Below are 23,281 nucleotides of genomic sequence, written 5' to 3' on the forward strand. Positions count from 1 at the left end.
CGTGCTCAGACTGTGTAGTGTACTCTGCATATGGCTCTCAGGTAGTGCTTGTTACTTTGCAGTTGCATGGCATGTAGATTCTTATGGCACTTACGTCCTCATAAAAGACTATCGTTTGCCAGAAAAATCACTGACAAATACCAGTGGGAAATTCCAACTTCGTTTCTGATTCTTAAATAGTTTTCATTGCTGTATCTTCTAACCATCTCTTAGTTGATGCATGTCCATTCTTTTGACTGTTAGTACACAAAGGAAATGGTATTGTCCCCCTTTTACACAGAGCTGAGGTCTGTGGTTTTAGAGGCTCAATTCTGTAGTCTCTTTATACCTTGCAACTGATGAATGCCCAGAGCCAGCAAGCAGTAAAAATGAAGCAAAGATGGAGTTAGTCTTGGATAATTCTGGGACTGAATAGCTTGCCAGTGATTACAGAGGGAGTCTGTGGTAAAGCAAGGGACTGAATATATGTCTCTGGCAAATGTCCTTTTTACTGAACCATCCTCCTTTTCATCAGAATGTTCCAGTCTTTACTGAACTGGCATCAGAGGTTTTATACCACAAAAGCTTTTCTGTTCCAAAAATCAAGCACCAGGTAAAACTTTGTTGCTTACTGATGAATAAGATACTGAATAATGTCCGAGGTCCTGAGAGTTTATAGGTCACTGTGCAAAATAACCAGAATTTGCCACTGTGTGTTAAAATATTTGATTGTATTCAGACACTTGCATAAGTCCAGAAACAGCATTCCCTGTTCATCTCGGCTCTGGCACTTTGCCACCTCGTCACACAGGGCGCTCTGTGAGGGCTGCTACGCTCTGCTTATCGAAACAGGAAGGAAAAGATGTGATGCCAAAGAGGATGCAGGTCTCCAGAAAGAATGAAAAATGAAATGCTGGCAGGAAGGGGGGGGTGGCAAGTGCTGAGACTCATTTGTCATCTGATACTGATCCTTGCTGTCTTCTGCCCTTGCCAGATTAGAAGCACTGATCTTACCTTTTCCTCTTCAGCTGTTGTAAATCTTAGGGTTTGGAAACATTCTGCAGTGGTCACCTTTGCTGACTTTCGGTGTGCTCTCAGAGAAATGGCAGTTTGGTTAACTCTCTGAACAAGCTTATTTACATTTCAACACAAAACCCAGAAATTCAGTTGTCATGTAGGTTTTTTTCTAAAAGTGTCTGAAACAGGCATGACATCAAAGCCACCTGTTTTCCTCATGGGAATGGGAAACTCTTCATGAGCCAAGACAGCCTGTAGCTGTGCTGGGCTTCTGGGAGAGGCAGCAGGCTATATCTGGGCCTGGGCATGTGCTTTCCCTGAGGCACAGCAGTGATGCATGTGTCGACAGAGCAGGTTCAGAAAGGTGACTGTAGGCCCATGGGAGTGTGTTGCGTCTGGTGAACACACTTGCTCTGATTTTTTGTGGCTTCTGTGCTATCCTGAAAAATGCAAAAAAAGACAGCAATATATGTGTTGTGGTGAGAGACCACTGGGGACCTGCAATGCCACGCTTGTGGTCTGTGTGTAGGACTTTCAGTGTTGCCTCTGCCAGCTTCCAGAAGCTGAGCTCAGTCTTGTTAAATGAAGAATCAATCAACAATAAGCAGAGGGTGGTACGTTGTGAAAGGAAATGTGGTGGTTTAGGGTGTTTGCATTTCATTATTTCATTCGTGGATATTAGGAATGTAAACAGTAGTACATGGCTATTTGGCAATCTGATGTTTAGGATAGGTTTGGTTAGGGAGTACTGGACTGGGCTGCTGTGTGAATTCATGCTGTCTGAGTCATAATTATTATTTGGGTTTACAGTGGTTATATTGTAGTTTCTTTTTAACTCACAGAAAAGTGTTTTATCAGAAATAAATTCCAAAGGAAAAATACTAGACACAAACCCAGCTATTTATAATGTTACTTAAGGTCTCATTTTAATTTTGGGTTTTGTTTCTTTCAAAATGTTAGATAATTCACCACCTGAGAAGATGTCATGCTTCCAAATGCATTTCTTTTCGGGAAACCCTTCACTTTCTTGAGCACAGCAGGGTGATAGCTATTTCATAGCCCTAAATAGTCTGCAGCAGATTTCTTCAGATTACTTTTATGTCTTTGGGCTCATGTATGCTGTTTTACACTAGCTGTCCTCTGATGAATGTATCCATCTATTTCAGTTGTATTTTGCTTTGGAAACTGCCTCTTACCATCTAGTTTTCAAGTCTGGTGAAACAAACAGGTGAGTTTTCTCATTATTTTCAGCCACAGTGGTATCACACTCTCTGCAAACAGAGAAATCTGAAGGATTGCAATATTCTGAGCCCTGCACTAAGAAGGCAGCCTTCTGCTGCTGCTTGTTTTCTCAGGGCTGGAGCTAATGATAGTATACACTCAGGATCCTTCCTGCATTTTGTAGAAACATGTTATTAACAGATCATCTCGTATAATGCTAATCATGCATGCATCACATGCCCTGTATAATCACCAGAAGGATTTCATTGATCCTAAATACTTCAGAAATGATGTCTTGAAATTATGAGTACACCCTTTGTTATTTGACAGATAAAGATTTGTCAGGTGCTGTTGTAACAGTGTGGGTCAGTTAATTGCAAGAATACCCGAATGTTGCAACTCTAGAAGACCTTTTCTTTAAATCAAGAGAAGAGTAACTTTTTTTACCATTAAAACAATTTAAGGAAAATTAGCTGCAGACAATAATTCAACTCTTTTGTTGTGTTAGCAGAGTAGTGTTTATTGTTACAGAATTAGCAAGGTAGCTAAAAGAAGTTATCTAATCTAAGACTGTCTGAGTAGGTATCAAAGTGGGGAATTGATGTAATGGGCCTCAAACAAGAATGCACCCAAGGACATAATTCTTTGTGACTAGTTCACCTTGGAGGAGTGCAGATGAGCCATCTAAAGTCAGCCAAGACTGAGATAAGAAGCTTGATAGTCTCTTAAAATGAGATAATAAGCTAAACCAAGACTGTATATGGAAGTCTCAAAGTACATGGAAAGGATGCTAAGGGACATCTTTTCAACAAACACTAGGGACCACCAAAGACCCCCAAGAAGCCCACTGACTCAAAAGCAGACTAATTAGCAGAAGAGGAAAGAGAGTCACTAACCAGTAGATGGTAATTCCAGCTTGATTATTCTGAGGTTGACTGTCTTTCAGGTGCTTGTGTGATTTGCCTTAGGTTTTACCATGTTCCATGAAATGGAAGGAGCAGGGAGTAATTTCCTGGGTTTCAGGGTGTCCCTGGGCCCTTTGTGCTCCCCACATCAGGCCTGCAGCAGGGGACCTGGCAGGGTGACCAGTGCATGTAGTACTGGAGTAGAGTTAGACAGCTAATTCAGTGAAAAGGCTGCTCTGCTGACTTTATTCAGTATTGCATGTGGCAGAGCTCTTGTCTGCAGTAGGTCTGCTGCATTAACAGATTAAATATCTGAATAGTGTTTAATAATATGTTAAACTTCAGGTAGTAATTTTCATCACAAGGTCATATATTGAACAGCCAAATATGATTGCAGATCGTTGTGAATCAGCTGTAATCCACTCAGTTCAAATAACAAGTCAACTCTCAGTTGTGTCCAAGTGCCACTTTGGAAATGTTTTTAACAGTGGCAGTGTTGCTGCAACAAGGAATGACTGTGTGCTACCTTGTCACAGCAGCTGGAAGGTTAGGAGATGTGAAAAGTACTAGAAACCTCATGACAGACAGAGAATTAATACTATTAACACTCATTCAGGTGCTGGACTAGGAGGATTTCTGAGGAACCTGCTGTTTGGAGGCTAATATGGAAGGTGGAAGCCTCGTGCTCAGTGTGGCCAGAAGGAGAAAGGATATTGCCTTAATTTGAGTCCATCTACTTCTTAATGTAAAGGTTCAGTTTCCTGGCACTGAAGATACTTAAAATTTGCAAGTCTTGTGTTTGTGTACTTTAAAAAGGGGCTAGGTTGAAACATGTCCCTCCTGAATGGAGGACAGAAAATACAGGGCAGGGAGGTGGTGAGATGTATGCAAAGATACATAGATAAAGGTGTGAGGGATAAGGGAGTCAAAAAAGCAGAAGACTGTGCTGAGCAGTTATGAGATGTTTTGTGGCACTGAAATGAAAAGCCTCAGCATAACCAGAAAGGATAAGAAGGCTACAAAAGCTGTGTAGACAGAATGAGGCTTATGTCAGCAGTGTCTATCACATTTAGCAGTAACAACTTGTATGGTTGTGTTTGCCATTTGCTAAGGCAAATCTCATAATGAATGAAGACCAGGGAAATTGGAGGAGGTACCTGAAAGTGAATGTGTTTTTTGCTTATGTTTTGACACTGGAACAACTTCTTTTAAAGAAGAAACCCCCTTCAGTTTGTGTCCTGCCATCAGTTGTGAAATGTGATTTTAATCCAGGGAGAGGAAATCCTAATTTAAATAATTGTTAGGCTGTAATTGAACCTGGAATGGGCTTTTTTTTCACTGTGTGCTCAGTTGTGCTCTGTGTTTTCCGTATACTTGTCACGCTCTTTGTATTTAAAAATGGCGTATTGTGTATTTCTTTCTGTATGTGTATTTATTAAGGATGTTTGACTTGCATTTTGTATGTCTTGATACAAATAACAAGAAATCCATTGTTATCAGTATTTTAGAATGCCACTAGTTATTTAAAACTAACTTTTAGAAGGTACATTCTGAAGGTACAACTACTGGAATAGTTTAAGAGTAATTATTGTAGCTAGAGGCTGTAATGGATTGCTCTTCAGAGATTTAGGCCTCATTTAGCTGATCTTTCTGCTTCTGCTGCTTAGTCACAGCTTGGAAGAGAAATACAATTCTTCTGTCTTTTTACACTTGTAGTCATCTTATCTGTTGTGAATTAATTGAGTATTGAACTGAATTATTGGATCTGTCCTTTATAGATACAGAAGGGTTACTTGTACATAAGTACTGGCTAGGAGCATCAGCTGTAGTTGGGGTTGGAACCAGAGACTTTCCATAGATAAATTGCTTGCTTTTTTTTTTTAAACCCTGGACAGCAATCAATATGATGGAAAAAAAGGATTTAAATATAAACCTATAAACAGCTGTATTTAATTTCAGAGGATTGCACAAATATGTAAGGATGATGATGCTAAAGTGGTAGTCAACAAAACAATGCAGCAAGATGGGGTCATCATATACTGTCTGGGGTCTGGCAGCATTCTCTGATCACCCATGCCAGAGCTTCCCTCTGGGGGGATGCTGCTGCCCATAACCATGGTCAGACACCCACAGTGATGCAATGGCTTTCTAGTAAAGTTCATCCAACAGCAGTGCCATGTGTATTTTTCACCCTGCAATGCCAGTGTGAGGGCTGGATTAATGCATTATGCAAGAGGAGGCTTGAATTTACCTGTGCTTAGTGGAGTGCTGTTTCATGGGGGTGCCAAGTGCTCTGGTGAGGTGTGAAGCTGCTCCATCAGGATGGTGTAGGTTCCTCTGGCTGCCCTTCCTCATGGTCAGGAAAGCATTGCTCACCTCTGGCCGCAGTGGCTCAGGGCTGTTTGAGTCAGCAGGTGGAAGATTGTTGCAATGCCAGTGATACGGTATGGCTGGGAGCTGACCTTGACAGAAAAAAGCCCTTATGGTATGGATAATGGTACTTCATTCTCACTTAAGGTATACTTAATGGAGTTGGCCTGTTGTAAGCAGAGACTAAATCTTCTTTTGAATATGATAGGAATAATGCTGCACAGCAAAGGAGAGTATGAATTCCTGAGGCAAACTTAAAATAAACAGTATAAGCAAATGTTGCATACAGCTCTTTGAAAATGCTGCTGTACTGAGCTGCCTACCCTAAGTGGGACTTGGGGTCATGTCTTGTGAGTGACTGTGAAGACTGTTCTAACTTGGACTGGAAAGCTGTTTTTGCTTCACATGCCAAGGTTTTTGTTTGTTTGCTCTGAGGTGCAGGGGTGGTGGTAGAGATCACTGCATTGCTCCAAACATTTTCATTAGGTTCCCTCCAGGCAGGAGAGAGGGAACACTGCCAGGGTTTATATACTGTCATGGTGCAGCGTGACAGGCAAACCTGATGCATTGGCTGCAAAGAATGTCCAAGACAGTATGCCTCGCAAACTCCATAGTTGGTTTGTGCTCAACAAAATGTTTCCCAGACATCTGGCTAGCAAATGCTGCATTTCTTGGGATACAGCCCTAGTGCTAATCTTGCCCACCTTAAAACAAGATTTTGCTCTCATGTCCAGAATTAGGACTGTCTTCCACCTGAGCTGAACTGTTACGAGGCAGTTCTCTTTTAAATGAATTGTTCTGTTCAAGTGGAGTCCAAAACCTAATGTGAAAAGCAGCCACTCATTCCCTTCTTGCTTTGTTGCTTTTCTTTGTCCACGGTATTGTAATGCTGGCTTAGTGTCCCTTCTGAACAGAACTGTTGCAGATGGAACTCTTCTGATTATACTTTTTCCTTTTTGAGAAAGTAAGCGCTGCAAATGGTTGAATAATTTAGTTTTGTAAGTTGTTGTATAATATGTAGAGGCTGCAAATTTAATAAATTTAAATAACAAGGTTAGCCAATCTGGAAGGTTTTGTACTGGCACAAACCAGAAATTATTCTTCCTCTGAGAACCATTATAAGTGGCTCCAACCCTTACTTTTTCCTTTGCAAGGGGAAGTCCAAATAGGATACAATTTTACAAGAAAAAAAGAAGTTTGTAATCTCTGGTGACTAAACTTGCCCAGGCTTCTTTTCCACGCCTCTTCCACTCACTTGATGTCATACTATTTTTGTCCCTTTCTAGCTCATTGACACAATTGCCTCAGAAATCGGAGAACTGAAACAGGAGATGGTACAGACAGATCTTACAGTGGAAGATGAAGCTGCTGATTTGCGAAGGTGATTAAAATGTTTATTTTCATAGTTCCTGGAGGTCTGTCATGACAGGAATGTTTTCTTTGTGCTGTCTTCTTGGGTGGCTTATGTCCTAGCTCTTTTCTTCCTAGCAGCATCGGGGGTGCAGATAATCTTGCTCTTGATGCAATCCATTTGCCTTTGTGCAGGAGTGCCCAGGGATTCAGTTGTTCAGTGTGTTTGCCTTAAAATATTCTAATAGCAACTGAACTTCACTTCTACTTCCTTGTTAAAAACCTTGGATACTGATGAATGTCTAAAGCAGGAAACTACTAACATTCCCATTGTCTGTGGCAAACAGCTTTGCGTTCATGCTGTAAAGACAAAATGTCCATTGCTTCAAGTGACTCTGAGAAGATTCAACATACAATAAGGTGACTTGTTTATGTTCTCAGGTTAGGAGGTAAAATATTGACTGTTACAAGCTGATGCTTTTGTGGGTTATGTGTTTAAATTTGTTTATTTATGAATAACGTGTATATAAAAAGAAATAAAATAGATGGGACATTTCCTTAACGTTAAAATGATTTTAGATGTATGTTATAGTGCAGATAAAATTTCTGGGTTTTAAAAATCGATCATACCACATAGTTGTGGACTGTGAAAATTTGTAATGTTGAACTTGAACCTTTTGAGTGGGCATAGTGGGATCACAGTGTTTTGGCCTTGCTGTGGCTGATGTGCTTGACTGCTAATATCTGTTAAAGTGACATCTGGAGGATAATCAGTGTTTTAATCATTGTGTTAACAAGAGAACACATTTTTGTGCTATCTGAAATACTTGTTGACAGAGGAAAACAACTGAGGTAGAGGTTGTGTTTTATCCGATGCACCATCTGGGCCAGTTCTGGAGCTGGTGGGCTTTGTTCTTCTAGCAGCGAGTTAATCAAGGGGATAATTGTTTGTTATGTAGAATTGCATCCAAGCTTTTTAGCGTTTTTTTCTTTCTATTAATTCTGTTGAAATCTGCCAGAACTTACTGCAAAGTAAATTATTGAAATTAAACATTGAGTGGCATCTTTGTTGCCCAAGGAATAAAGAAGGTAAGACAGTTGAACTGATTAGAGTTCTTGGCTATGGCCCCTGTTGCACATTATACAAGTTTTAAAGCTTTTGAGAGCACAGTTCTTTTATAAGGGCAGAAAGAATATTTTCCTCATTGTGGTTGATCCAGCTAATTAATTTCAGTAATCATCAGCTAGTTTTCAGTTAAGAAAAGGCTTCTTGTAACTTTGAATACATGCACCATATGCATGAAAGGCTGAGATCTACTGGTTTTAAAATCCTGGTGGAAGCACTTAGCTGGAAGTGGTCAATTAAACCTACCCATTTTATAGATCATGTGGATTTTTAAAAATGGATTTTTAACCTGAACTCGTTAATTTTTAGTGCAAAATATATTTTGATTAAAATATGTAAGTAAAGCTAACATAAAGTGGATAATGCGATTTCCAGGGTTACTTCATTGAATTCAATTTCATATCGAAATAATAGCCAACCAATTAAAAAAAGCATTCTTTTCTGTCACTTTAAGATGATAAATGTAAAATATGAATTCTGAATAAATGAGTTAAGGTCAAATTTTCTATGACTACATAATTCCGATCTGTGTGTTTCTATGTAAGGAATGAGGTGTAGCAAAGTTGGTATAAATTATATAATTTAGCTTCCTACTGATATATTTCTTTTAGTATAGAACTACAGAGCAAAATTGCAATAATTTCAACAAAAGTTTTCCAGAGTTCTTGTTTAAACTAGACTCTTCAGAAGGCTGTGTTTACTGTTATAACTTATTTCTTTGTAGTTAATTAAAAACCTGGTAATTAATGTAGTTTGCTCTTCTTATTGTGTTCAGCTGTTTGGAAGTTGGTATCTTGATATGACCTTTGGATTTTCATCTATAGAAATTTGCACTAAACAGAATGTCCATTTTCCTTGCTTGTTTTTCACCTTAGTAGATGGCCACAGACACCCAGAGCAGTTGTAGATAGGCAGCGGTTGTGAGAGCTCTTGACTGGATGCAGAAAAATAAGTACATGAAATTGTGTACTTAGTGTTGTGGTGTGGGTTTTTTGTGGTTATGTGGCAGCTTTCAGATTTATACGCCTCCCCCCAGTTATAATTTGGATTTATCTCCCCTTTTAATGTATATGGCCTAAGTAATACTGAGAATGATTCAAGGGTCTATGACTGTGGCTTGTAAGCATGTAAAGCCTGGCAAAAAAAAAAAAAGGCCTGTAAAAATGTGTTTTAAGAGGGATGCTCTCACTAGCTGTTTCAGTATTTCACTGTGTTTGGTAATGCAGGTGAGTGGAGTTGTCAGAAAAGGGCATTAAAGGAGCAGATTTCTGTCCTGGGCTGTGCTGGTGACCTCTGAAAGGGTAACGAGAGAACTGCATGCAGTGGCAGCCCAGGTCCATGTAGGATGGGGGAGCTCGTGTGACGTGACTGGTGGTACCTGCATGATCTTTTAGGAGGCACTTGGCCTCCCTCGAGGGCTCTGGGACTCAAGGACCCCTTGTGTCTGTTGTGAATGACAGTGAGGTGACAACACTCATTGCTGTCCCTCTGTGGGGAAGGCTGTAAAGCTCCAGGCTTCCTGGGGCATTTGGTGCCAGTGAAATGATTCGGGGATGCTTTGCTAGTGGTAGCAGCTGCAGCAACTTATTCCCTTCCCACTCTGTTACCATGACACAAACAAGGGCAGAGGTTTGCTCCCTCCCTTGTGTATTGCACTGCACAGCCCTCATGCCCATGTCTTTTCCACAGGAGTTAGAGTTGTCTTCTGTGTCTTGCTGGGTGAATGGCTTCTGTTATTGTTGACAGGTAGGCAAGTATCCAACAACCTTTTTCCCAGCAGCTCTGTCCTGTTCTTTCAGCTGTAATGGGATGGAGAAGGAAGTGACAGTCTGGCTGCTGAGGCGTTGGAGGTAATGCTCGGCAGAGGCTTTTTTTCCCTTTCCCAGATGATGCTTAGCATGGCTATATAGACTAGGCTGGTGTGATTAAAACCTGTTAGTTCACAGGATTTACAGAAATCCTGGTACTTTTGCTGTGGGGAGTCAAACTGGGTTAACTGTGGGGGAGCCTTTGGTGAGACTGGAGCAGGTTCATGCTCATCTGCAGTTTTAGAAAGATGCACTTAACCTGTCTGTTGCTGTTCTCTTTGCCCTTGTGACTGGGAAAGATACAAGAGGAATATTCCTCACTGCGGAGTAGCTGGAACAGGCAAACACAATGAATCTGGAGATGGGCAGCAGTTTCAGAGAGCACGTCTGCTTGTTGTTGTAGGTCTCATAAAAACATGTGATAAATGTTACAAGTTTAGATTTTATGAAGTTAGATTAAGAGGCATAGTTAGAATTTGGGACACCAAAAGAAAATTGCTGTGGGAGAGCAGGAGCATTTGCTTAGTAGGTACATGATCAAGGGGTATGCTAGAGCCCTGTGGGTATGAGGGAAAGAATCATCCTGGTTACAGGCTTCAACCTGTTCCTTCTCTTTTTTTATTGTGAACTAGGTCTAATTAGGATGCAGCACAGCATTGTTTATCGTGGCAGTTACCTCTGTTTACTTCCCACATGCTTATGGATTTTCTCGAGTCTAAGGAAACTTACACGAATCATATTTTCTTCAGTCTGTTGTGAGTTGTGTTGAAACGTCTTTCCCACTGGAGAGGAACCAGTGTAGCACCCCTGCATTAAAGCAGACCATCCATGAAGGTCGATTTGTGTTTCAAATTTGAGTTTAATGTGACCTAGTCAGATTGTCTTTTATCAGGAGTTGTTGTGAAAAACCACAAACAAACAGCAACAACCAACCAACCAATCCTCAACCCAAAAGTGAAACCAGGGAGTCTTAGTTGTTGCATAATGTACAGCATATTTTGCTAGTGCTTAGGTTACAGCAGCATCTTATTCTGTACACTTGAATGAATCAGTGGATTGTGAGGAGTTCAAATGGGTTCTTCTTTCCATGCAGTTGTTTCACAATTGTTATACACATATCCCTGTCCCAAATAATTTTACAGTCTAACTCTAAGACATGCCAGATTTCAAGAACTCCCATGTGTCAGGGTTTGACTGTATGTCTAGTGCCCAGATCCTTAATTAAAATTATTTTAAGAATAAAAACCAAGCTGGGAACATGATGCTCAGTAGTGCTAGACCACTACGAACAGACTCTCAAAACAGACCAGTGAGCTCTTGATTGCAATTGCTCCAGACCTTGGGAAGTGGCTTCTCATAGATTGGATGTGGTTTGCCAGATGTGGTTTTTTCAAGCTATGCACCTGCCAGAGTTCACCAGGCCTAGCCTTTCTCTCTACTTTTATTATTTGGAAATAGGAAATAACTTTTTCTAAGTGTTGCTTGTTCCTGTTTATCTTCTGCAGATTGCAGTAACATGCTAGTGCTGATCTAGCTGAGGTGCATTGAGGTCATTTCAACCATTAGTGTTTAGGAGTGGCAAAAATTCTTGTCATGATCAGATAATCATAATCTTTGGCTTATTTCTTGAGGGGGCAGAAGCAGCTGCAACAAGGAGGTGCATGTCTATCTAGGTCAGAGAGGTTCCTCGTTGGATCTCAGCATGTGGAAGGGATTGTGCATGTAAGTACCTGAAGGTTCCAAAAACCTGACAGCTCCCTATTCAAATTTATCTTCGGATTTATAACAGTTTAGGGGGTGTGTGGCAACATTAAACCAGTCACACCAAAGAGGAGGAATATTGTGACCCTACATGGTGTTTCTGTGCAAACTCTTGTCAGCTTTAGGTGGATTTGAGGTAGCAAGCAGTGCCAGACGTTCTAGCTGATACCAGCCATGCGCCTTCTTTTGCATGTGATATTGCTTTTTTTTAGTAGGCAAAAATCTTTTCCCTCTTGGACGTATTCCCTCTGCAACATGTTTAGTTTCCACCCCGTGACCAAGGAGCGGAAATCATTTATACGTAGTCAAGTGTGCAGTCAGCATCAGTGTATAACTTACACTTTGCCACATTTCCCTTTGGTTTGTAAAGTGGTTAACTGGCACCGAAGGCAGGTGAGAAGTTTCTGAGCAATGTTTACTGGAGCTACAGCTCATGAAAACACTTGTGTGGTTTATGATTTGACTTTTGTGGAGATTCATACATTACAACACTAGGGTCTGCTGGGACTGGTTGAAAGAGGAAGCCAGCATTCCTGTTGTGACACTTTCAGCGTCCTGTCATGACTGATGTAAACACTACTTCCCTTCTGCACATAACGTGTGCTCCTTCAAGATGGTTACTAAAAGCTTTTGACACTCAGGGGCTGGAGGGGAAAATCATCTGCATTTTAGATGCCTTGCAGATTTGAAGAGCTCACATCATAAATAAGCAAAGAGAGAGAGGAAAAAAGGAAGAAGCGGGCAGATACTGGTAGTGATAATTGATCCAGGTAACGAAAAGTCCAATGATTGTGCCTGTTCTTATCTGATCATACAGTGAAAGTTCTCTATCCCATTTACATTCCTTTCTAGCCCTATCCAGAGATGCTTCAAGTTGCTGACCAAAGCTAGAAGAAAGCAGTTTGGTGGTTTGGGGTATTTTGTTTGTTGGTTAGTGGGTTTTAATTTAGTTTGGTTTGGGTTTTGGGGAGGGGTGGGAGGTGGAGCTTTTTATTTGTTTGCTTTTAAATGCTCAGTGCTTCTGTGCTTGTGAACTCTGTACCCCCTTGCTGTGGGTACAGTAGTTGGCATAATGAAAGTGGAAAATGCTGTTAGTGATGCTTGCAGCTTGTCCAAAGCAGGAGGTTCAGAAGAGCTGCCAGCAGTGTGCAGTGGGGAAATGCAGCTGCATTGCCCTCTGCCGCTCAGGGGCCCCTTCTGCCATCAGGAAAGGTCTGCAGGGAGTACACAGCCTCTCTCTCTGCCTGACATCTCAGGGAGTTGGAGCTTGAGCTTGCAGGGTGTTTTCTGTCTCTTCCTAAATATTGTCATCAGGAAACTGTTACTGAGCAACTGTTCTGTAGTGGTTTCTAACACATTTGCAATTGTGTTGGATGTTCTGTATTATATGAATGATGGTGAAGCTTTGCATGACAAAAGAAGCAATTGCAGAATTTCAGCGAGCTCATAGAAGGATGCTAAGGTTTGGCTTTGAATTGAGAACTGAGGAAAGAAAGAAGTCTAACCTCTTAAGAGAATTTTTGTATATACTAAATAGATGAATTCTCAGTGGGAGAAATACCAGTCCAGAATGCAAGCAGTGCGTTTAGCTTTGTGATAATTCTGCTTGCTGAACTGTGTGATTTTTTTTTATAGGAGGTTAACATGTCTAATTTATTTTTTTTAATTTTCCACAGCCTAATAAAGGACATGGATAATGTCTCTCCTGAGAAAAATGATGTAAAAAGCTGCCCTCGGGACTCTGGATATGACAGCCTATCCAACAAGTTAAGCATATTGGACAAGCTCCTTCATACTCACCCTGTGTGGCTGCAGCTGGGTTTGAATGATGCTGAAGCCATGGCAATTCTGCAGGCTCAGCCTCCTGGGGTAAGATTTTACACTTCCATTTCTTTGATGTGAGTGTGCAAAAAATAAATAAAAAATCAAAACCCTAAACAAACCCCAAAACAACAACAGAAAAATAAATGAAAAAGAGAAAAAGATCTCCACAGCAAAATGCACAAACAAACTAACCAACATCCTGCACCCCATTTCTTCTAAGCTTTGGATAATCCAAGTCAGGGCTTCATGAGCACTTGACAGCTGGACCAGTTGGGATGTGACCCATTACCTGGGCTGATGTTTGGGGAGTGGTCCAGGGTCCTCTGGAACTGAGAACAAGACTGCCACAATTACAGCTCCAAAGCTGGACCTTGCTGACCAGGGTTATTGTAACAGAAGCAGTTCCTCCATCAGGAGAAAGCAATAGATACGTGGGAAACATCAGTGTTTGATCCTTCACTGGTGCCTGCATTTTGAAGTTGCTGTGGTGGAACTAAACCCTGTCTGCTTGGATAAGTCTGATGGCATATTTCTAATGCTGCCTCCATCTTGGTGCAGAAGGATTGTAAGAATGGGCTGGTGGGACACAGGAGTGCTACAGTCCCCTCCAGACTCTGCAGCTTGACTCAAGGCTTGGGATTTGGTGTGGACTCAACTGGAAAGCTTCCAAGAAAGGCATAGTGGACTTGGTATCATGTCTGTGTTATACAAAGAAGAGATGCTTTTACTAAATATTCTGCTGCCATTTTACATCTTGGACATGGTGCAGTAACAACCAAGTAAAATTCCAATATGTTTTATATAAATCAGACATCATTAAGTTGTTCTGGCTCCTTTTGTCTATAATCGGTCTCTATTAAGGTATCTGTGATAAAGCTGAAACCATGTCCTTTTGCCTTCTCCACAACAGATATTTCTGGTTAGGAAATCTGCAAGACTGCAGAAGAAAGTCATCTCTCTGCGTCTGTCCGCTGACTGTGGGTCCTGCCTGAAAGAATTTGCCATAAAAGAAAGCACATACAGTAAGTTGTGAGTTACATACTTTTCAGCTGTTTATCACCCAGTATGATCAAGGAACATTTGGCACTGGTGAAGCTCACAGCAGATACCCAGAGTCATGCAAATAATGTCCCAGGCTGCCTACTGTGCTCTCTGGGGCAGACTCTGCGAGTGGCTCAGGCATATCCTGGAGGAGGCAAGACATACAGCAACACTTAAGTCTGTGCTAGAATGTTTCTGTTGTGCACCTTGCTGAATCCAGGATTCAGTGATCGTTGTGGGTGGAGTTATCCTCTGTAGAAACTTGGATATCTTCTGTAGAAACAGCCTATAATCCTGTCTGCTGTCAGTGAAATGTCCTTGCATTTCCTTGTGCTCAGGGACTGTTCTTGGATGCAAGTCTGTCATGAGCTCTCTCTGTCTACAAATTTGGATGTGGGGTGGGTTTTTGTTTTGTTGTGTTTTTTTTTTGTTTGTTTTGTTGTTGTTGTTGTTTTGTTTGGGGTTTTTTTAGGTTTTTTTTTTTAGTTAGTTTGTGGGTTTTTTAAATGCAATAACTAGATGGATTTTAACCCTTTGAAACTGTTTCAGAAGTTAGACTAGTGATTTCTGGCTTTTAATTTCACCTATATTCTGTCTGTTTTTAGTAGAAATGAGCAAATGTTAACTCTCCAACTGGTTTCAAAACATAAATGCCCTCACATCTTTAGAGGGAGTGTGTGAAAAATATGTTTGAGATTCAGGAATGAAAAATGAAAGCTGCTCCTGGTTTGCCTATGTGGTGCATAAATTGCAAGTGGAGCTAATGTTTCATTTTAACATGAAAGTGGAAACAGGAGAGAATTGGCAACAATTTCAGTTTAACTTCCGTGAAGCAGAGGGTTTGTAGTTAACTTCTGTTTTTATTAGCAAACTGAGGTAATTTTAGTTAAGTTTTTCCTTTCTTTCTCTCTCTCTCTCTTCCCTGGCCCCAGTTAAAAAAAAAAAAAAAAAAAAAAAAAGAAGTTAATTCTGTGTCTGGTTTTGGTTCCAGTTACAAACAAGGCAAGGCAAAGAGAAGAGAAAGTTACCAATAATAGTTGATCTAAGTGTGATCTAAGACTGTGTTTGTCGGTTTGTTATGCTAATGAGTTTCCTCTCTGTCATTAAAAAATAAAATAATAATATGTTGTCTTTTATGAATGAAATCTTGCCACAAGGGGGAAGTATCTACTTGATAGTTTTACTCACGCATCACAGCTGAGGTTTTAATTGTAGTTTCTTCCTTCTGCCCTGGTCTCAGTTATTTCTAGAGGCGAAAGATCTAGATAATTTTCCTCTAGGAGCTTCTTCTGCTTGATCTTTCTAGTCCCTGTGTGAGATTTGCCACTGGCATCAGAGAGAGACTAATGCAATTGTCATTATTACTGAGAACAATTGTTTATATCAATAAGAAGCAGTGGTATGGATGTGGGGAAAAATATCTTCCTCTCCCCTTGTGCAAGGCAATGGCACAAACCAGAATTGTCAGTTCTTTTAAGGCTTTTCAGGTTAAATTATTTTCTTGAAGTGAGTGCAAATTTATCTCCCAATAGGTGCTACACATCTGGGGAGAAGGCAAGTGAGTAGAATGAAATGCCAGAGGAGGCAATGAGAGATTTAAAATTAGGTATATTAGTACGCTGAGCAAGCAGAGCCTCAGTTATTGGTTTATCCTCTATTAGCAAAATGTTGCGCAGTTCTCATCACACTTGATCTGTTTCACAGGAATTAGACCATATGCTTGAAATACAAAATGAAACAAGCCACCAGGATTATCAGTATATTCTTAAAAATGCCTTCAGCAGAGACATGTACTCCTCCACAGAGTTGTTTTCTCTTACACAAACAGTAGCTAATTTGATGGTGAAAACTTAGGAACTTTATGTGAAAGTCTGAGATGCGTTTTATTAAACTTTTCTAAGAAATGGTGGATAGGTGGCTGATTCTCTCTTCTGAATTTCTTCACAGCATTTTCCTTGGAGGGGTCTGGAATAAGTTTTGCTGATTTATTCAGACTCATTGCTTTCTACTGTATCAGCAGGTAAGAGGGTTATATTCTAAGTCACATTCGCTAGACTGTCTTGGAATAAAGAGAGTCTCAAGGACTTGATTCAGCATGGTACTTATGTTGCCAATCTACAAACATTCCTGGGTAGTCTTAGAAGGTAATGAGAGAAGTAAGAGATGAGACTTGGAAGCAAGTGGCTCTGTCTTACCTTGTGCTGATTATTGGGAGGCTACTGTGAAGTTATCCACCCAGCTGTGAGGTGGTGCCAAGTTGAACTTTACTTCAGCTGATGTCTTGTAATGCTTTCTTAAGTGCCCTGCAACTCATTTAATGACAGCCATAAACTAGCTTTCAATGTCCCTTTCTTGGAATTGCTAGTAAAAAGAATTTTTGGAACATAATGGAAAAATATCAGATCCTACTGTAGAATGACAACTGAGAGGTGTGAATTCAAATTGCGAACAACAAAAATGGCCTCATCAGATTTCCAGTTTATTGTTGCCAAAGTTGTTTTCCAGGCAGCAGGCAGAGAAAAAAATAGCTGGTGATTTTTATCTTTTAAGTTGTTTTCTGTTTGACATCAGTTTACCGGTGAAAATTTCCAGACTGCTGCTCAAGCCTCATATGTATCCACAGACAGGACATGACCAAATTGCATACATGCATGTTTTCTGAAGGAAGTGGGGAGAGTCAACTGTGATGGTCTTGGTCCTTTTACTGTAGAAAGGTTGCCAGTTAGTGCTGACTGTGGTTATTTCTGGTGTGGGATGCACTTAGATTGCTGTGCTTGCTGGTTTTGTTGGTGATGGAGAGGCATCTTAGATCCGTTTTGTTACAGCCTCTGTTTTGCTGAGCTGTACATGCATGTGATGGAAGAAGCGTTGATACCAGACGAGTAATTGGTCAGCACTCAGATGAGAAATGAGCTGAAAATGCATTTAAAAGTAGTTTAATGATGAGATACTCCTTATCTTGTCACCCTTTCAGTTCTGCCTGCTTGCCAGGCTCTGGTAAATTCCCTGTAAGTGCCTCCAGGATCATGCAGCAAATGGAGATTTCTTGGCACTTGTCTATCCCTTTTCTTTCACTGAAGGCTCTAAGTTGCTCTGTATAAACTTAGGGAAGCAGAAACGTAGCTATCAGGAGAAAGAGAGAGTACCATTTGGTACATCACAGGAAACCCAGGAGGATTTTCTAAAACCAGAGGGAATTTCTTGTAGTAGGTACCCAGCCAGTTTGTAGGAGTCAAGGTTTACCTATCTTTGATTTGAGACCATGATGATGATCTAGACTTGTAGATTATCTGTGGTGTGATGTTGAAAGTGTCTTTCAAATACTTTTTACCTAGTGTATTAGTCTTGATTTGAGTTTGAGTGGTGTTCTGAGATCCTGTTTTTTCAGTAAGTTCAAATACAGCATAGAGGATATTTATATGATAAAAACCCACTGTCTGTCTGTGCTACAGCAGATGGTTGGGTTGTTCACAGCCTTAAAACCCAAATTTATGCTGACACCAGTTGTATGTAGAATTCCTGTGCTCCATTTGTTCTCATTTAGTCTTAATTACACGGTACTTTACTACAGATTTTGCAGTTTAGGATCTGCTGTTGTTTGAGGGTATATTGGTACCAACTGGGCAGGCAAGAGGTGTACAGTATTGGTTGATGGTAGTACTCACATTCATACAATGTACATATGGTTAAGTGGGTTTGTCCCTTAAAATCTGTCTGAAAAGCCTTTTACACTGGATTTGGCTTATGTTGTTCTTCATGCATCCCTGATACATTCACTGAACTTCTAGTATGCAATGAACTGAAGCCACATATGAGAAGTTACAAAAACTTTCTTAAATGAAGTGTGTTTTCAGCCTAGAACAGAGTAGTGCCAGAACATCCTAGCTTAGAAATTTTTAGAGTGGCTGTGCCAGCTACTCATTTAAACTTCTATTCTGAGAACTGGAATTCAACTTTGAAACAAGTCAAGATCATATTCAGAAAATAAGTTTTGTTGAAGGGTTAAGGGCAAGTAACACTTTTGCACCTCAGTGATATGCTTGTAAAAGCTTTTGTTGGAATAGCAGAAAATATTGGATGGCTCTGTAGAAATGACCCTAAAGAGAGTCCTGGGCACTTGACTATCATTTGCACTTCTCACCAGTCTTCAATGTAAAGGAGCCCTGGGGTTGGTAATGTTTTCACTGTGCTGTGTGTTTAAGGCTCTTGCTGCCTGCTACAGCTCAAGAAGTAGTCAGCCACTGCCAGTGTTAAAAGCAAATGCTTTTTAAAACTACAGATGTTGTTGTGAAAACCATAGTTGTTTTTCTCTTCGACAACAGGGATGTCCTTCCATTCACACTGAAGTTGCCTCATGCAATTGCTACAGCAAAGACAGAAGCTGAACTCGAGGAGATTGCTCAGCTTGGACTCAGTAAGTAGTTCTGTACATAGATGCCCTTCCCTGTAGCACTGCTATAAGCTTGAAGAAATAGTCTATCAGAAAGTAGTTCATATTGGTCAGTGATGATACAGATTTCATTTAGAAAAGCAGCTTCTCCTTTTGGGAAGGCTAAACCTTGTTTTGGCCAAATAGTGGTGTTCTTCCTTCCTTCTGTGATATTTTTGTTCGTGCTGTTTCCTTCTTCCTTCTCCTCTCCCTTCCCTGGGCAACCCTTGGCAAAGCAAATCTTGCAGTCCCCAGACAGAAGTTTTATACAGCTTCTGCTCCAAGAGTTAACATTGTCTGTGGGTTCACATAACAGGCACTGGCTTGATAATTCACTGGAGTTGCAAGGAGAGTGTAGGAACTGAGAATTGCTGTTAATAAAACTTCTGTTCAGATTGATGTGTGAACTTAGAATGGCGAATTTTGAGATCAGTGGCTCAGTGAAATGGCACATTAAGAAAAGGAGGGGTGTATACATTTGACCTGCAGCATGTGTCTGTGCACATTGGTTAGGTGAAATGTTTTAAACTAACAGAAGACAATGTAAGGACATACTTGCATCACATGACTGCCACAACTGAATACAGACTCGTTGTAAGGCATACCTTGAGCTTGCAGGAGATGCAAAACTTGGCGGGATTTGAAACTCAGGCACCACCCAAATGAATCATTGAGCAACTCCTGCAAAGTGCTGAATGGCCTCATTTCCTTCTCCAGGAAGGGAAGGTTAACTGTCAGCAGTCTTTGTCCCAGTAGATTTTTTAATCATCTTTGATTTTGAAATGGATCCTCTCTAAATCAGTGTTGACTTGAGGCTCTCTAGAGCTGTTTGGTGGGACTGCACAGCAAAGCCATATGTGGGAAAGTATTGCACTACTTTGCATTTCAGTTTGCTGCAATAGCAGTGCAATTAAGGGATTTGTTTTACAGAGGAAATTAATTACTTCCACACTGGTTGTCTGCAAGTTCAGGTATCAGATGAAAGTGTCTGTTATCATGGGAATAGAGACAAATATAGTACTGTTGAGGTCAGTGTTTAGATGGAGAAAAGAAAACAAAAGGTCTGATTGGGATACAGTGTAATGAAGACAGTGTCCCAGTGACACATGGAAGCCTTAAAGTAACAGCTGAATTTCTCCAGAGGAGATGATAATGGTGGTGTTGATCAAGCTCTCCAGATTAATCACACTTTGTCTTGAAGAGCACCTTGGCCTACTTGCTGCAGAATTAGCCTTGCTCTTGAACAGTCTCTGCAATGTATGTGTTTTTTCTTCAGCTAATACATTTGAAAGCTGAGGAAGAGAATGATGGATCAGTGTCTGTCTGGTTGCTGTATTTGGGATCAATTACCCAATATACACCAGATTAAGATTGCAGTTTCTATGAGCAAAAACCAGGCAACAAAGTTGAGATTTTGATGGAGTTTTAGATGTCCACATGCAAAAGAGCACACCAGGAAGTCAGCCTTTCAATACTGTGGAATCAAGAGATGCCTAAAAACTTCCAACAGCCCTACCTGGTAAGGATGAGTTTTCCTTAAGAAACACATAGGTACAAAGCACCATGATGTGATTGCAGAGGGTTGTATCTCCTGTCAGAGCTCTGTTATGCTGCAGGCTCAGGATAAGAGCTGTACAAGACAGGTCAACAGCACGTAGCCCAGCAAAACCGCATCAGGAAGAACTGGTGGTAAAGATTTCAAGGCTATTGCCAACCTGTAAGATTTTATTGCTGAATGAAAGATTGTCTCTCTCAGTCCCTCTTCTGTTTCACCTGCAGCAGGGCTTACATCATGTGTATTTGTAGCAGCCCACGTGCCAGGAATCTGGATGCAGGATGTGAAGTCATGAAGCTGGGAAAACCAGCAACATTGTATGACTATGTAGAGAAACATGCCTGTGCCTATATACTGTTCTCTGACAGTGGCCTGTCATCATGGACCATTTCCTGTCTTCTGCCCCGTAGGCAAGACATGGCTGTTGGCTATGTACCTGTTGTGGATGCTTGACATTCATACACTTGGACCCAGGTGTCATTGCTCAGCTGCCTCAAATGCAAGGCATCTTGCCAGTACAGGAAAATGAGCCATGTCAAGATCGGCAGATTTCAGCAAAATCTGCCTCCTGTGTTATTCCTCCCTTATTTCAGCCTGATTGCTGTCCTCAAGGGCTCATCTGGTTTCAATCTTCATACCTTCAGATGATGCTCTTTACCGTTGACTCAGTTGCAAAAAGATGCTGACGCTTTGCTGGGATAAGTGTGGAGGCTGCAGCTGAAACTTGTTGGTTTTAGCATAGGTTTTCCATGCCACTGGTGTGGGACAGCACACTAGGTCTCTTTATGGGCTGCTGAATGTCTGTAACCTCAGGCAAACTGTCCCCATGGCAAAGGCAGGGCTGCAGGCCAGTGCTCTTACACACATGAGCATTTGGTCTGTGTAACTAAAGGTGATGTGTGCATCCACCATGGCAAAATGTGAACTGTCTTTTCATGTGTAGTTTCATTTGTTCACTATCAAAGGGAACTAAACCAAGATTTTTGTTGAGTTGCTGTAAGTAGCCTTCAGCTGGTGTAAATCAGCTTAACTGTTGTGTTTAATGAAGTGAGCTTATTAATACCAGCTCAGAATCTTGCCTTATTTACCCTGAGTGAGATGCTAGTGAGTAGTTTAAGTTCATTTTGCTCTTAAGCTGATAAGAATTACATTCCTTTCTTTGATTCTCAGTTTAAGTTTAGTTCAGTGGGCTGATTTGAAGCCGTGCACTGGTCATGGTATTTTTAAATGAGTAAGAGCAGCCCCAGGAGTGTAGCATGCAGCTATGTCTGGTGGTGCTTTAAGAGGTTCACTTGGAATTTTTTTTTACCCCCTTGAATTAATGGAAACTTGCCTAAATTTCTTAATGCTTGAAACTGGTGTTGTTGAGCTGAATGTTCCAAAAGCATGCTGTTTTGCATTCTTACGTTAATGCAATGATGATTTTCAGACTTTTGGAGCTCCCTGGCTAACAGCAACCCCCTGGATCCTTCACCTCCCTGCAGGCCTGTGCCTTTGGACAGTGCTTGTAAAGACTCACGCCAGCTCTGCCTTATAAATGGAGCACATTCTATACGAACCAGAACGCCTTCAGAGCTGGAGTGCAGCCAGACCAACGGAGCGCTGTGTTTCATTAATCCCCTCTTCTTAAAAGTGCACAGCCAGGATGTCAGTGGAAGTCTGAAAAGGCAGAGCCCAAGAACTCAAGACGTGAATGGCACAGCGAGGCCTCGTTCCCCCCCGCCCCCCTGCCATTAATAGCACCCTCACGAGCCCACAGCTTTCCAGGACTATAAAGCAGCCGAGCATGCCAGAAACAGTCAACCATAAGAAAGAGAGAGGCTTGGATTTGCTGCAGCACAAGCCAACCCCGATTCCGCCTCCTCGGCTGAAGAAGCAAGCTGTTTGCTCCGAGGCGGAAGGCAGCTCAAAGACTGCAGCAGCGATTCAGCCTGGCTCGGCGCGTGTGCCTGAAGCAGTTGTTGTTCCAGGTGAAACCCTGCCTGAGCCTGCTCCAGCAGCTGCCAAAAAGACGACAGCTACCATCTCTGAGTCACACATACCCTGGAATGGAGGCAGGCAGAGACTGAGCGACATGAGCATTTCCACCTCCTCGTCTGACTCGCTGGACTTTGATCGGAGCATGCCGCTGTTTGGCTATGAGGGGGACACTAACAGCAGCCTGGAGGATTTTGAGGGAGAGAGCGACCAGGAGAGCATGGCACCCCCTTTGAAGCCCAAGAAGAAAAGAAGCAGTTCGTTCGTTCTCCCCAAGATTGTGAAATCTCAGCTACGGAAAGTCAGTGGAGTTTTCAGTTCCTTCATGACCCCTGAAAAGAGGATGATTAAGAAAATTGCAGAGCTGTCCCGGGACAAACGCACTTATTTTGGATGCTTAGTACAAGACTATGTCAGCTTTCTCCAAGAAAACAAGGAGTGCCATGTCTCGAGTACCGATATGCTGCAAACGATTCGGCAGTTCATGACCCAAGTTAAGAACTATTTGTCTCAAAGCTCCGAACTTGATCCCCCAATCGAATCATTAATTCCTGAGGACCAAATAGGTAAGAAACACTATCCTGTATTTTGGGAGAAGGTGAAAATGTGTAATCCATGTTTATAGTGACAGTCTTTGTCCAGTTTGGAAAGGTGGGGCTGACTTGGCTAGTAGAGCTTGAGCCACTGAGTATTTGAGTCTTAAAACAAAATAACATCCTTCCCCCCCCCCCATCCCCGTCCCACCCCAAGTCACCCTATGGGCTTCAAAGAACTATGTTAAAAAGTTCATAAAATGTTGTCCTTAAAATAGGCACAGTGTGGACTTTTTATCTATGATTATTACTTTTTTTAGCTGATGTACTGTGAACAATACATTTATTTGCTGGCACACATGTATTTTCCCCTAAATTGGACTCA

At 41.3% G+C, this 23,281-nt stretch overlaps 1 protein-coding gene across 1 annotated transcript in view; it reads left to right on the forward strand.

The window, feature by feature from the left end:
* LOC103806656 (ras and Rab interactor 2-like) overlaps positions 1–23,281 on the forward strand; it is a 41,104-nt gene that overhangs the window by 3,107 nt on the left and 14,716 nt on the right. Inside the window, 7 exon segments of the mRNA XM_009079365.1 lie at positions 6,779–6,873; positions 13,214–13,406; positions 14,272–14,383; positions 16,350–16,422; positions 18,725–18,816; positions 21,816–22,107; positions 22,109–22,929. Of these exon segments, the coding sequence (XP_009077613.1) occupies positions 6,779–6,873; positions 13,214–13,406; positions 14,272–14,383; positions 16,350–16,422; positions 18,725–18,816; positions 21,816–22,107; positions 22,109–22,929 (1,678 nt within the window).

This window comes from Acanthisitta chloris, unplaced genomic scaffold (assembly GCF_000695815.1).
Source record: "Acanthisitta chloris isolate BGI_N310 unplaced genomic scaffold, ASM69581v1 scaffold18027, whole genome shotgun sequence".
Lineage (NCBI taxonomy): Eukaryota > Metazoa > Chordata > Aves > Passeriformes > Acanthisittidae > Acanthisitta > Acanthisitta chloris.